This window comes from Microtus ochrogaster, chromosome 2, assembly GCF_000317375.1.
Source record: "Microtus ochrogaster isolate Prairie Vole_2 chromosome 2, MicOch1.0, whole genome shotgun sequence".
Classification (NCBI taxonomy): Eukaryota; Metazoa; Chordata; class Mammalia; order Rodentia; family Cricetidae; genus Microtus; species Microtus ochrogaster.
This window is the reverse complement of record NC_022010.1, coordinates 14,682,105-14,695,842: the sequence shown is the minus strand read 5'-3', so window position 1 is coordinate 14,695,842 and position 13,738 is coordinate 14,682,105. Positions and strand designations below refer to the sequence as shown.

Sequence of the window (13,738 nt, the reverse complement as noted above, 5' to 3'; positions counted from 1 at the left end):
TTTTTTTTTTTTTGAGACAGGGTTTCTCTGTGAAACAGTCCTGGAACTCACTCTGTAGACCAGGCTGACCTCAAACTCACAGAGATCAGCCTGACTCTACCAACAAGTGCTGGGATTAAAGGCCTGCACCACTGGTGTGGGACACCCTTCTGGATGCTGTGAATGTCTTATGATCCTTGGTTAAATAAAGAAGTTGCTTTTTAAAAAAATATTTATTTATTTATTATGTATACAGTGTTCTGTCTGTGTGTATGTCTGCAGGCCAGAAGAGGGCACCAGACCTCATTACAGATGGTTGTGAGCCACCATGTGGTTGCCAGGAATTGAACTCAGGACCTTTGGAAGAGCAGGCAATGAAGAAGTTGCTTTGACTGAATATAGCTATGTGGGAAATCTAAACAAAGACACAGGGAAAAAGAAGGTGGAGTCTGGAAGACACCAACAGCCACCAGAGAAGCAAAATGTGAGGTAATAAGCCACAAGCCTTTGTGGTAAAATTCAGAATAACAGAAATGGGTTAAGTTATAAGAGTTAGTTAATAAGCCTGAGCTAATAGGTCAGTTTATAATTAATATTAAGCTTCAGGAACTGGCAGGCAGGGGAGAAACTTCCAGTTACATGCCACCACAACTGGCTTTTAATTTTTTGGGGGGTTCCAGCAAAACTCTTGAGACAATTAACATTGCCACCTATACTAGCTTCCCCCTGCCTCAGGTTCCCAAGGGATGGTTCTTGCTCCAACGCAAGGTCAGTGAATACTTAAGATCAGCCGAAGTCTCTGAACTGCAGAATACTTCTCAGACATTTCCAGCCTTCAGGTATTCCTAACATGACTGCCACCTGGCTGGACATGCACCCAAGAGGGAAGGGCTGTATCATACATCCCCTCAGGCCCTCCTTCACTGCCTGCAATCAGGCTGGCTCCAAGAACATTTGTTAAGTGAGTGCTTTAATCTCGGAATGTGGGAGGTGAGTTAGAGGATCATGAGTTCAAAACCACCCTCCACTGTCACAATTCTGAAGTAAGCCTGGTTCACATGAAATGCTTGCACACAACCAAACAACCAACCACATGAAGATATTTTCTTGTTGAGCTGTTTGTTGGTTAGGTGGGTTTGTGTTTGGTTTGGTTTGGTTTGGTTAAGTGAGAAAGTAAGTTTCCCAAAGTCACATGGTCAGGAAGGGGCAACAGAATACAAGCCAGGTGAGCAGGTGTAAAAGCTAGGTACACCTGGGTACCTAAACCTTCCCCCGAAACTTTATCAATTGAGAAACAGACCTTTGGTCAGGTATCTTTATTTTTGGTAAAAAGGGCATAGGGAGAAGAGGGGCTTGAGTTTTCCCTTATACACTGACAACAAAAACAAACAGTGGACATAGAATGTGTCCTGCTCAGAATTATTACCCATAACTCGCCTGGACTCTTGCAGCCAGAGCGGGGGGCCAAGGCCACACACACAGTCAGGACATCAGAAAAAGAGATGTCCCTTGGTTCATCCTGATACAGCCCCTTGACTTCCTATTGCTTGACACTTGTGCTTGCCTCTGATGTCCAGGGTGAACCCAGTGGTCTCCTCACTAGATGCTCTTGGCACTCTGACCTGTGCTACCATCTCCTGTACCTCCATGATGGCCAGCATATCCACAGGATAAACCCAGCAGGCCCTCTTTTCTGATCTTCCCACTTCTCGGTTCTCTTCAATGATCTTCCTCTTGATGGGAGTTCTCCTGGCCTGTCCAGGGATAGAGACCGAAGAGCCACCAGCGCTGAACTTACATAGCTCCTCTGTCCTCAGACATAGGAAGGAAAAGCAATACACACTCTAACCCATCAGCCTCCTACGAACTTTCAAAGAACTGGAGACCTACTGGGAGACAGAGGCGGACACTCAGCGCTTAAGGCAGCAGAAAACATGTCTAAGCTTTCTAGGGTGGGCTGACGTGTTACAGTTCATTTGGCAGAGCACTTAGCCAGTGTCTGTGAGGCCCTGGGTTCATTCCTCAACAGACCGTAGATCGAAAGACAGACAGACAAATTCACTGTGGAGGCTGGTCATTGTGGTATATGTCTGTGGTCCTAACATTTGGAAGGCAGAGGCAAGAGGATCATGACATCTAGCCCATTCTGTGTTATATATCAAATCTGTCTCGAGCTTGATTCGGTCCCACATGCCTAAGATCCTAGCACCTCAGAAGTAGAGGCAGGAGGAGCAGGACTTGATGATCTTTTTTGGCTACATAGTGAAACCAAAGCCAACCTAGGTTATGTGGGACCCTGCCTCAACACCCCCATCCCAATACACAAAAAAAAAAGCTGACTAAAAAAGGAAAAAAGAAAGAAAGAAAAGAATTAAAATTTATGGTTATCACCATGGAAATGAAAGCCTAGGTCAAGGGTTAACTAGAACTAGGTTCTCCAACACAGAAACACTCCTAAAGCCTCCTGGATTCCCTCAAGGCTCTCTCCATGCAAAACACAAGCTGACTACCATACAACTAACTCAAATGTGTGTATCTGTGGATCAGAGGGTTTAGATGCTGGAGTTTCCAGGTCCCGAGAGAACCGAAAGTATTCACTTAGGTCCCTGAAACTTAAAATCCAAATCTTGGGGCCAGCAAGACGTCTTAGGGGGTAAGCCTGGTACTTGCCACCAAGCCTGAGAACATGAGTTTGATCCCTAGGGCCACATGGTAGAAGGAGAAAATCAATTCCCTCAAGCTATCCTGTGACCTCCAAACTCTAGCTCCCCGCCCCAACACACACACACACAAAACAAATATAGAAATAAAATAATTTTTATCTTTTAATGTTGCCTGGTAGCAACAAAGTAGGAAAAATAAAGACAGAGATAGATTTTTTTTAGACTCAAAAAAAGTTTGCAGGGTGGTGGCAGCGCACGCCTTTAATCCCTGCACTCAAGAGGCAGAGACAGGCGGATCTCTGTGAGTTTGAGGCCAGCCTGGTCTACAGAGTGAGTTCCTGGACAGCCAGGACTACACAGAGAAACCCTGTCTTGAAAAACCAAAACCAAAACAAAACAAGCAAACAAAAATCCACCAAGCTTAAAGCACCACACTTTAAAATGTATTCCTACAGGCCCTGCTCACCCAATGTGATACTGCCTCTATGCACTCATCCCATAGTGTCACACCGTATTAGATCTTATTTCTGATTAGACACTGGTTTTGATACCCACAAGGCACATTAGAACCAGCCTCTTTGACCTGGTCATTGCCAACTCCAGTGTATCTTTCTTAGATACCCAACACAATTCTCCTTTAAACTCCTATCACAACCATTTCCTGCCACTCTTTCTTCTGGTTGACATAGCTTCCAAAGTCTAATTACCAAGAAATATATAAGCTCCCACGTGTGGATTTGACACTCTGCCTCCCCCTACACACATAGGATTCCTAGGTCACTGGCTACCTCTGTTAGTTAACTCGGTCTATAGCTAAAGGCCCTCTCTCATCTGTTTCTACGAAACTAGAAGAAGGAGGTCTGAACTCACTAAGTTCACACAACTTGGCCCATTTTTAAGGAGAGAACACTGAGGCAGCAGAGCCAAGTGCCAACTAAGAGGGCTCATAACCCTTTCCTAGAGCTTGCATTGACGTCTGTGGGGCACTCATCTTCAGTCCCTAAGGGGCCTGTCATCTTCACATAGAAATCTTTCGACTAATGGTTCCCAACCTTCCTAAAGCTGTGACCCCCTTAATATAGTTTCTCATGCTGTGGTGGCCACAACCATAAAATTATTTTTGCTACTTCATAATGGTAACTTTGCTACTGTTATGAACCATAATGTAAATATCTGACATTACGATATCTGATATGTGACCCCTATGAAAGGGTCATTTGACCCCCAAAGGGGTTGTGACCCACAGTCTGAAACCCAGTGTTCTAAAGGAAGGCTCAAGATAGACATTCAAATGTCCCCAGAGAGCCGGTTGTGGTGGCGCATGCCGGTAGGATTTGCTGAAGGAGGCAGAGGCAGGAGGATCACGAGTTCGAGGCCAGCCTGGGTTACACATTTAAAAAAAAAAAAAAAATGTCCCCAGAGAGCCACGGAAGGCCGGCCCACAGGTATGGCAACCCAGGTTCTGTGTTTTCTCTGTTCCACCAGACCTACTCTCAGGGCTCATCCATGGCTCCCCTAATCCCAAACCCCACAGAAGCCCTCACTTGGCCTCCAACCTGCCTGAATCCACAGGGAGGCAAGAGGCTGCTCCAAATGATAGGGGAGCCAGCGGTTGACCAACCCCAAGACTACAACAGGAACCTACCAGAAGGGATGAAAAATGTGTAGCCTTGTTTCAGCTCAATTCTTTGGCATCGTTCCACGCGGTCTCCCAGAAAGATGTCACTTTGTTTGCCTGACAGCACCCACTCCTCATACAGTGCCAAGTTGTGCAGGGTTGGAGGGATCAGCCAGAAGATCTTGAGAGGGAAAGGAGGCAGTTAGGCTGAAGTCTCTGATTTCTTCCAGACTCTGAACAAACCCCAAAGAGCTCCACCTACTTGGGGAGGGACAAGGAGGGTGGCAAATCCATCTGTCTGGACTCCCCAAGAAGGCGGGAGGGTTCTGGCTACCTTTAGGATATCCCCATTCCTGTTGAAATACCAAGGCAGGAATGCTTCCTGTGCTGGGTGGAACAGTTTCTCCCCTGAGCCACAGGCTTGTCTGGGAGGTAGCGAGCAAAGGGGAAGGGAATTTCCTAATATGTATGATAAAATGGCCCCAATAAATAAACTTCGCCTGTGCTCACTTTGGAGGAGGAAAAACATCTGGAATCAAGTGGGCTGACTTCCTCCCTGAGTCTCTTCCAACACTGTCGTTTAAAATGGATGCCCATGAAGACCCAGATGAGCCAGGCCCTCATGGGCATCCTCAAGAAACCCGTGCATCACCTACATCCATGCAGGGATGCTGCCCACAAAAGTAGACTTGGCACAGGCATTCTGAATATATACCCCACTACTTCATCTTCAGAGCGATGTCTATCTCTGGTGCAAAATGTTCTTGCTCAGAGGCAGGCAGTGACTGCTACCTCTACTCTGAAGTTAAAAAACCCAGAGACAAAGCCGAGGAATTTATGCTAGAGGGTCTTAGGAGGTGCGAACCGGCCTGAAGTACTTACAAAAGCTACAGATACTCACCTTCCCACCACGGAAAACATGGTACCACACAGAGGTACCTCCGAAGTCAATGTGGAAGTCAGTGAAACAACCCTTCACACTCATCAGACAGTACCTGCAGTACAGAAGCAGGAGTGGGGGCAGAGAGCACAAGTCAACCCCAAATAACAGGGCGAGCAAACCCTTCAGAGCCACCTGACCCGATGCCCTTTTATAAAGGTTGCAGATGGGGAATTTCCTCTTCTTATTTTAAAAATTGAAATCTAAGTGGAGTTTCCCTCCTGGGGGATGCCCCTGGGATCAGGTGACAAATCTCAAGCATGGGTCACCCACCCCAGAGCTCAGAGACAGCGTCTTGGTTTTCAAGTTCCCAAGAGAACTGGCAACCCACAGGCCACTATCAGTTTCGACCCCTAACCGCCGCCTCCCCCCCCCAATCCCAAGGCTTCCTTTCTGCTCCTTCACAGATCCAATGGCTTCAGCTCTCCCTAGCTGCCAGCCCCCTTTGTAGCAGCTGGGCCCCCTGGAATTCAGTAGTAAACCACCTGCGTAGTCAGCCAATTACCAGTCCCCATTCATCTCATTCATTCAACCAGCAGTCCAGCCCAGGAATGAAGCTCAGCGCTGAGAAATGGCTAAGAGTGCAGACGATCCCTGCCCTTGCAGACGAGCCCCTTGCAGACAAGGCTACACAGATAAAGTTAAATGACGCAATGGCTCGCCAAGTAAGCAATGAAGCTAGAAATCCCACCCAGTTCTGCAGACACGAAACACCCTAAGTTAGGGAAATCCGATGAGGAAGCACACAGATTAGTGGTGGCCAGGGGCTGGGTGGGGGTGGGGTGGGAATGACACTAACATGGGTGGGGGTTTCATCCCGTCAGGATGAAAATACCTAAAATTGGCTGTGTGGTTGCACCTTTCTGTCAACACACCAGAAAACACTGGGTTGCACACTTTTTCTATGTGAGCTATATGTGAATTTTATCTCAAAGATGTTTTATCGCAAGTGGAAGGATTCAAAGATGGTCTTGGGATCGGAGAGGGGTGAAAAACTCCGGCAATAGAAGCTGGACCACAGGTTGTGCATTCAAGGCGAGAAGGAACCCACAGCAGCTCCCTCCCTGATAAGCACTAGAAGAGGCAGGCAGTCCAGCCTTTAAGGCAGGTACACAGCAAGCTCCCGTTCCTCCCCTTACATGCTAGCCCTAGGGGTGCACAGAGATTGAGTGAGCGGGGTACCTCACTGGCTTCCAAGTCCAGGCCTGACCAACAACGGTGTTAGCTCCTTTACCACTGACCCCCTACCAACAAGAACCCCAAGGGGCACAAAAGAGCAATCTCCCCTCCCTCATACCCATCTTGACACCTACAGAGGCCCGCATACACGCTTACCCCACTGACCTCTTTTCCCTGCTGCACTTTGCTCTTCCGTGGTTTGGGGAAGAGGGATAGAATGGGGCGGGGACCTGCAGGGAGGAGCCAGCAGCAAGCCCAGTGGAGAGAATGGGGGGCGTGGGGCTCGGCTGGTTTGAAGGTTGGAGGGCTCCAGGAGCCCCCTCCTTCTGGTTGCCTTTTGCACCTCTTGTTCAGGTGGACCCGGGGCTCGGCAAAATGCAGGCAGCGTGCCGCGTCCCTCCTCCGGATAGGCTGGAAGGAGCTTTAACCATGTGTCTGCAGGAGTCTGACAAATCAGAAGGCCTCCCCGTACATCAGAGCCCCGCTGCCTAGCAACCCCATCGGAGGGGTGTAGTTGACAGCCCAGGACTGTCACGAAGCTGGCACTAGCGCTGCTGAAGTCCTGACTGGGGCTCCACACACACCCTGACGGCCCGCCCACCCAAGGCGAAGCAAACAGGTCCTAACTTAAGACCTCAGATCTTTTCTCCAAAGAATGGGGGGGGGGGGTCCTAAAGCCCTACCCTACCCCACCCTCATGGACCACACTGGTCTCTTTCCTCTAAGCTCCACTTCAAAATATTAGTCCTCATTTCCCTAAAACCAGTTCTTCCTCTCAGGGTTTTTTTTTCTTCTTTTTTAATCCACCCCCTCCAGGCCTCAGCTGAACACAGACTAGAGAAAACAATTTAACCTCAGCTCAACACAGACTAGAGAAAACAATTTAAGTGTGCGGGGTGGAACCAAGAGGACAGGCTTCCTTCAGCCTGTAGCTGGATGCCCACGGGGCACTACACCTACAGCAGGGAGAAAGAACCAGGTTTGGTTTGTCCAGCTCTAGAACCCCTGGGACTGCTTGGTCAAATGGGTCACTCCCACTTAGCCCATCTTCCAGACCCCCTTACCACCGCCACCCCAACCACTCACATAGAAAACTAGGGTTCTCTCTGGCTGTGTAGGCAGGGAAAGTTCTCCAAGCGTCTGCTCTGCCCTCAGGGACCTACTGTGTTAGAACCTTCCTTCCAGATCAGCCTCTTCTAATGTGGACCCGTCTTTTCGGTGTCCATTCCAGCCCTCAAGCCCTTAACCCTCTCCTTACGCGGAAGTGGCTGTGTACCCTCCCCTGCAGTTCAAAGGCAACCCTGCGCTGGTCACCCCAAGACTCCCACCCGCGCTGATTGGGGGCTTCCTCTTCGCTCCTGCTCGCTCTGGCGTGACGCCTTTGCACTGACCTCTACAGCTTCCTCCTCCCAAGCACACCGCAGTCACATGGGCATCCTGGCTCGGCTTGGTGCCACAGCCGCTAGCTAAAGCTTTCTTTCCCCTGCGCCAGCCCGTCAGCTAGGCAGGCTAGCAGGCAGGTTTCCGCAACGGCAAGGCTGGACAGCCTCGCACGCGACACCCCAACCCCGCCCCCACCACACCAGGTGGCTTCTATGCACCCTGCAAGTTAGCAGCTGAGAATTGCTGAAAATCCGTAGCTGAGGAGCGCAGTCCTTGAGGGGCTGGAGGCCCGGGATAGAGGAAGGCTCGAGGTATATATAAGGTGGCACTGCACCTGCCTCACCAACTTTGGGGCGCGGCCTGGGGTCTGCAGAGGCTGGGCAGCCCCACCTCGTCCTTCTCCCTCCAACTTCCAGAAACTCTCCCCGAGGTGGCCCAGGTGGCATCCCCTCGGGCTAAGGTCTGATGGAGAGACTCAGGAAAGCTGGCGACGGGTGACGGACTAGAGGCGCCGCGCGGGCGCGAACGTACACACCCCACACTTCCAACCCACCCCAGGAGACACAAAGAACAGCTCAGCGATGCTGGCCATGCATCCCGCGGGCAGGAGGCCACCCACACCAGCCCCACGCGCCACAAAGGAGGTTACCCTCGGCGGCCGTGGAGCGGCTCCCAGGCGTCCCCCTTCCGCAGAGGCTCGACGCACCGCGCGCCAGACCCGTGGGGCGATCTCAGCCAGCCGAGTCCCCTCCACCGCGCTGCCAGGCCCCAGCTCAGGACGCTGGGGCCCTCTCGCGCCGCCTTCCTTCCTCGGGGAGACAGGCACTGTCTGCGCTCATCCCAGCGCTGAAACTGAACACCCGCGCAGCGCGGAGGCCGCCAGCTAGGTGGAAAGGCCGCGGTGACAGAGGAGCACCGGCCACACTAGAACACACGCCGCCACATGCGGCGGGACCCCTAGCTCCCAGGCAGTAGCTTGGAGACTACTGGGTGCGGGTTTTCTGCACCTTACTGCCCAGGTGGCAACCTAATAAAGCCACCTGCCTTAACTATTCCCCTCTCTGGCTGGCATAGCTGGAGGGAGGACCAGAGCTAAGATTTCTGGAGAGTCTATGATGGGGAGGGGTGAGGTTCTGGCCCTACTAGCTGTGTGACCTTGGGCAACTTTTTTCCTCTCCCCAGTAATTTCCTAGAAGGAGGTAAGCTGAAGTTTAGCTAGGCATTCTAGAAGACTCTTTCCTTACCTGAGCCTCAATAGCCCCCTATCCCTATGGACATAGAAATTATTGCAGGAATTCATTTAGATAAATATCCAATAATTAGAAACAACATTGTTCAACCCAAACGTCACACATTGTAAGCTCATCCCCACCGTTTCAGATGAGGAAGCCAATGTTCAGAAGCACAACCCCTCATCCTGGACACTAACCTAAAAGCTGCAAATCTCCCAGTCCCATCCTGATCTACCTGGCCAATAACAACAAAATTTGATGTCACAGGCCAACTTCAATCATTCACTAACTTTAGGCAAAAGAGAGTTCAACTCAACTCAAAAGTCACCCTTCCTCCAAAGCCTCGAGGAGCCAGGAGATGTCGGTATGACTTTGAAGAGGCAGAAACCAAATTCCATTCTTTGGCCAAACATTGTATATCGTGGAAAGCCACAAGGTTAATAGGTTCTAACTAAAGTGTTGACAGTAACCATTGGTTACATTCAGATCCTATAAAAACAGTGTAGCCTCTATGCCACCTTTCAACCCCATCACCCCACTTCAAGTATGCAAACACTGAACTCATTTCCAGGGGTTTAATGACCCAGGCAGTTCCTTCTCTGGACCTTCTTAGACTGCAACTGGTTAGATTGTTTTTCTTAGTAGATATATGTTTTCCCTATTGAAAACTAAAAGGAATAGCTCTGGAGAATGTTCTCTTTCTTGGGTGTGAGCACTCTTCATTGGGGAGGTGTCTCTGTCCACGACTGTGAGTTTCCCTACCTGGTAAGACATGGGTGAACACTTACGACGGCAGCAAACATCTGGACTGAAAGGGGCACATGGCCCTAACAGATGTGAAGCAGGCCTGGCTGAAAACAGAACTTCAGACCCCCAGGGCCACACGTGAGACCTCTCATCCCACCTAAGGATCAGACTCCACATTTCACATCTGCTGCAGATGCCTGTCTTCCCACAGCACGGGGGAAGGGGGGGGGGGAGGCAGGCCAGGGCAAAGAGCCTCCACACAGAAGGACAAGCTGGGTCTCCCAATGAAGACAAGTGTACGCTGGCCTGACGCCTGAGCATTCAGTAAAACTGTCACCCTGTGTTTTCAGCTTCTCCTTCCAATATATCCCCCAGATTTTCTAGTCAGCAGTGCAAAAACATACTGTAAAATTGTGAGTATGTGTGGGTGGGTGAGGCCAAGCCCCTTCGCAGTCATCTGGGCTGCAAACATATGCTTTATTTGAAGCCCCTCTTTGCTGGGATTCTGAGCTCCTTCACTGTGGCCCCACAACCTATCATTACACTAGTAACACTCACTGCCAAAACCCTGTTACAGCAGCTACGAGTGAGAGACTCACTAATCCCTTTCTGCAATGTGCTACCATGCCCGATCCTCCTTAGTGGAAAAGGTGCACACATGTCCAGACCTATCGGATGGTGGAGGCTTCCAATGCCCAGGAATTCTTTCAAGCTCTTCCTTTCATAGGATAGCGCTAAGCTGTGGCTGAGGCTCCACGGGAGAGCCCTTGCCTGGCATGTACACATGCCTGGGGCTAGGGCGGGAATCTGGGCATGGAGTTCAGTTGGCAGAGTGTTCCCCTGGACAGTATAAAGCCCTGGGTTCAAAGTCCAGCATCACATAAAAACAAGACTCGGGAGTGCTGAAGAGATTGCTCAGTGCTTAGGAGACTTGCTGCTCTTGCAGAAGACCCAGGCTTGGTTCCCTGCCCACACATGGTAGCTCACAACTGTTTGTTACTCCAGTTCCAGAAGACCAAATACCCTCTTTTGGTCTCTGCAGGGACACACAGTACGTACATATATACATACATACATATGAAAGAAAAACACTCGCACACATAAAATAAAAAATAAACTAAAAAAAAATTAAAACAAGACATGGGGTCACATAACTCCAGCAGTCCTGAGGTTGATGCAGGGGAATCAGAAACTCAAGTCATCTTTGGCTACACAGCAAATTGAGGCCAGCCTGGGCTACATGAGATCTCGTCTCAAAGAAACCACCACCCTTCCAAAAAGGGAAAATAAATAAATAAATAAGTAAATAAATAAATAAATAAAAGTAGAACTCCATCTCTACCCCCTTAGGGTATGAGCTGGACTAATTAATGAATGAATACAAGAGAAGTCAGAAGTAAACAGGTCCTAAGAGCACCATGGCCTCTTGAATCTTCCCATTCTCTCTGGGAACCAGCTGCCACGCCAAGAGGACATTCAAGCAGCCCTGTGGAGTGGTCAACATGGTGAGAAACTCAACGGCCTGGTTCTCACCGTCAGATGAATAGAATACACCTAGACCTAAGCCTTGACTTAAACTCTGAAGAGCCCTCCAGCAAACCCCCTGCTGCTGCTCTTAGATCCCCGACATCACCTTCAGTGTCTTCAGCTTTGGGGGTTGAAGGGTCAATTGGGGGGTTGTTTTAGACTTGAACTCACAGTGATCCCCTTGCCTTAGCCCTTCAGGTGCTGGAAGGATTGTGGACATGAGCCCACAATCCTGTTTTTTGTTTTATTTTGTTTTTCCAAAGGATGTTAAAGTTAAGGGTAATGGCTAAGCAACAATAAGCAACCAAGCCAGGGAACTCCCCACTACTGTCACCGTCCAGGCAGGACTTTTCCAAGGTGACTAATTTTACCCACTCAAAGCATCTCGGCAGGGGAAAGCAGGAGACTGTGGCAACGGCAGAGATGCAGGTGCTATGGACATTCATCGCTTACCCGCTTCGCTCTTTTGTACCCTGCAGCTCCATGTTCCACTGAGACGCATGAGACGCATGAGATGCATTCAATTACACGACTTCCTTGTTGGCGTGTTTGTCCCCACCCCAATATGTGCTCCGTGAGAATGGGGACGCGGCTCGCTTAAAGTGGCCTCTTGCACTATAACTAATACATTAACACCCCCTAGAAAGCTTTCCTCTCCCTCCGCCTCGTGTGCCTAGGGTCCATTCACCTTCCCCTGCCTTAAGAATCTCTACCAAAACCTATTAAAATTCCCAAACCTCTGACCACAATGAAGCAGTATAAATCCTAGAGGCAGGAAAAAAGCCTACTGTTAGTCACAAGTCCACCTCCACCGGGCGCAAACCTTTCTTCCATTCAGGAGGGCCGTCAGCTGTCTGTTCTGTAGGCGCCTCCAGCAAGGAAGCACTGTGATTTCCAGAAACAATGTCATTTTAATTAAATTCCACAGAACCATTCCACAGTCCCAGAGGACTCCATCATGGAGAGATTTTTTTTTTCACCTTGCTTATGAACATTTGAAATCAGTTTCAGTTGAACAAATGGACTATCTCCAAGGTGACACCGTCCTTCCTAGCGAGGTTCAAATCCTATAGCAAGTTCCCATGGCCACTGACAGAGTTTGGAAATCTATTTGAAACACAGTCTCGTCAATTCCTCTGAGACACATGAGCCTAAACAGTCACACATTTATGTCCTATTATTTTTTGTAACTAGAGAGCCCCTAAATGTGTGTGGGCTTACTATTTGGAGGAATCTTTGCGTAGTGTGCAGACTGTAATATGCCCTCCGAAGGGCATGGCAGATCTCAGTAGGCATTCACATCTATTTCACTTCCTAAATATATGCCCAGGGGCGATCCCCTCTTGTCTGCTGAGATGCAGGCCAGGCAGCAGCCTCCTCAAACCTCCAATCCACACAGCAGGAGCAGCTGCAGAATGCAAGCCCACATGAATGCATGCACCCCATCCTGCTCTGCTTAGAAGATCTCAAGGAAGGGGGGTGGGGTGTATAGGAAGACTGACGGTACTCCCGGCACTCAGTGAGTGCAGGCATGAAGGCCATGAGCTGTGAGCCAAGCTTGGTTGTCTAGTGAGACCCTCTCAAACCACACTCCCCAGAACTGGGGAAGATGCTCAGTGTCTGTTGGTACCTGCTAGGCCAGCATGAAGACTGGAATTCAAATCACCAGAACTCACATAAATTCCAGGGTTGTGGCTGCCTGGCTATAATTCTAGCACCTCACGGGGCCAAGACAGGGGATCCCTGAGGTGACCTGGCAAGCTAGACTGGCTATATTTGAGAGCTCTGGGGTCAACTGAGAGAGCCTTCCCAGATGATTCATTTCAGACCAGTACCAAGATTGGTGGCCTCATCCCCAGAGGTCAGTGTGGTGATATTTTGTTTGTCATTTAACGAATAAAGCTTGCCTGAAGATCAGAGTGCAGAGCTAAGCCACTAGTTAGTCACAGAGACCAGGCAGTGGTAGCATACATCTTTAATCCCAGCACTAAGAAGACAGAGGCAGACGGATCTCTATAATTTCAGGGCCACCCTGGGGGCTACAAGACATTGAATCTGTCTAAAAGAGAAACAGAGCTCACACTAAGGTGATCCCAGCACTTGGGATCCTATGCCTTTAATCCCAGCACTAGAGGTGGAGACAGGAGTGATATGGCTGGGCGCAGAGAGGAATATAAGGCCGGAGGAGGCGAGAGCTCAGGGATTTGGTCTGAGGTTTCACAGAGACAGCATCCAGTCTCAGAACTAGTAGAGACAGAATATCCCATTTGGCTGAGGATTTCATAGTGGTAAGAACTAGTGGCTAGCTGCTTTGCTTCTCTGATCTCAGCTTTTACCACTAAGATGCTCCATTCCATGATACTGAGTGCCTGTGTCCTCAGTACCACTAAGATGCTCCATTCCCTGGTACTGAGTGCCTGTGACCTCAGTACCACTAAGATGCTCCATTCCCTGATACTGAGTGCCTGTG

The 13,738-nt window shown here is 49.6% G+C and overlaps 1 protein-coding gene across 4 annotated transcripts in view; it reads right to left on the bottom strand.

Annotated features, from left to right (window-relative positions):
- The window catches only part of Kdm2b (lysine demethylase 2B), a 128,248-nt gene that overhangs the window by 81,229 nt on the left and 33,281 nt on the right, over positions 1–13,738 (bottom strand). For 3 of the 4 annotated variants that reach the window (XM_005344431.2, XM_013350053.2, XM_005344432.3), the window contains exons 7-8: positions 5,162–5,255; positions 4,288–4,441 (exon numbers count right to left, since the gene is read on the bottom strand). In XM_005344431.2, the coding sequence (XP_005344488.1) occupies positions 4,288–4,441; positions 5,162–5,255 (248 nt within the window). Of the gene's footprint in view, positions 1–4,287; positions 4,442–5,161; positions 5,256–6,544; positions 6,726–13,738 lie in introns of those variants that run through there. The other variant, XM_026784265.1, reaches the window with a different exon arrangement.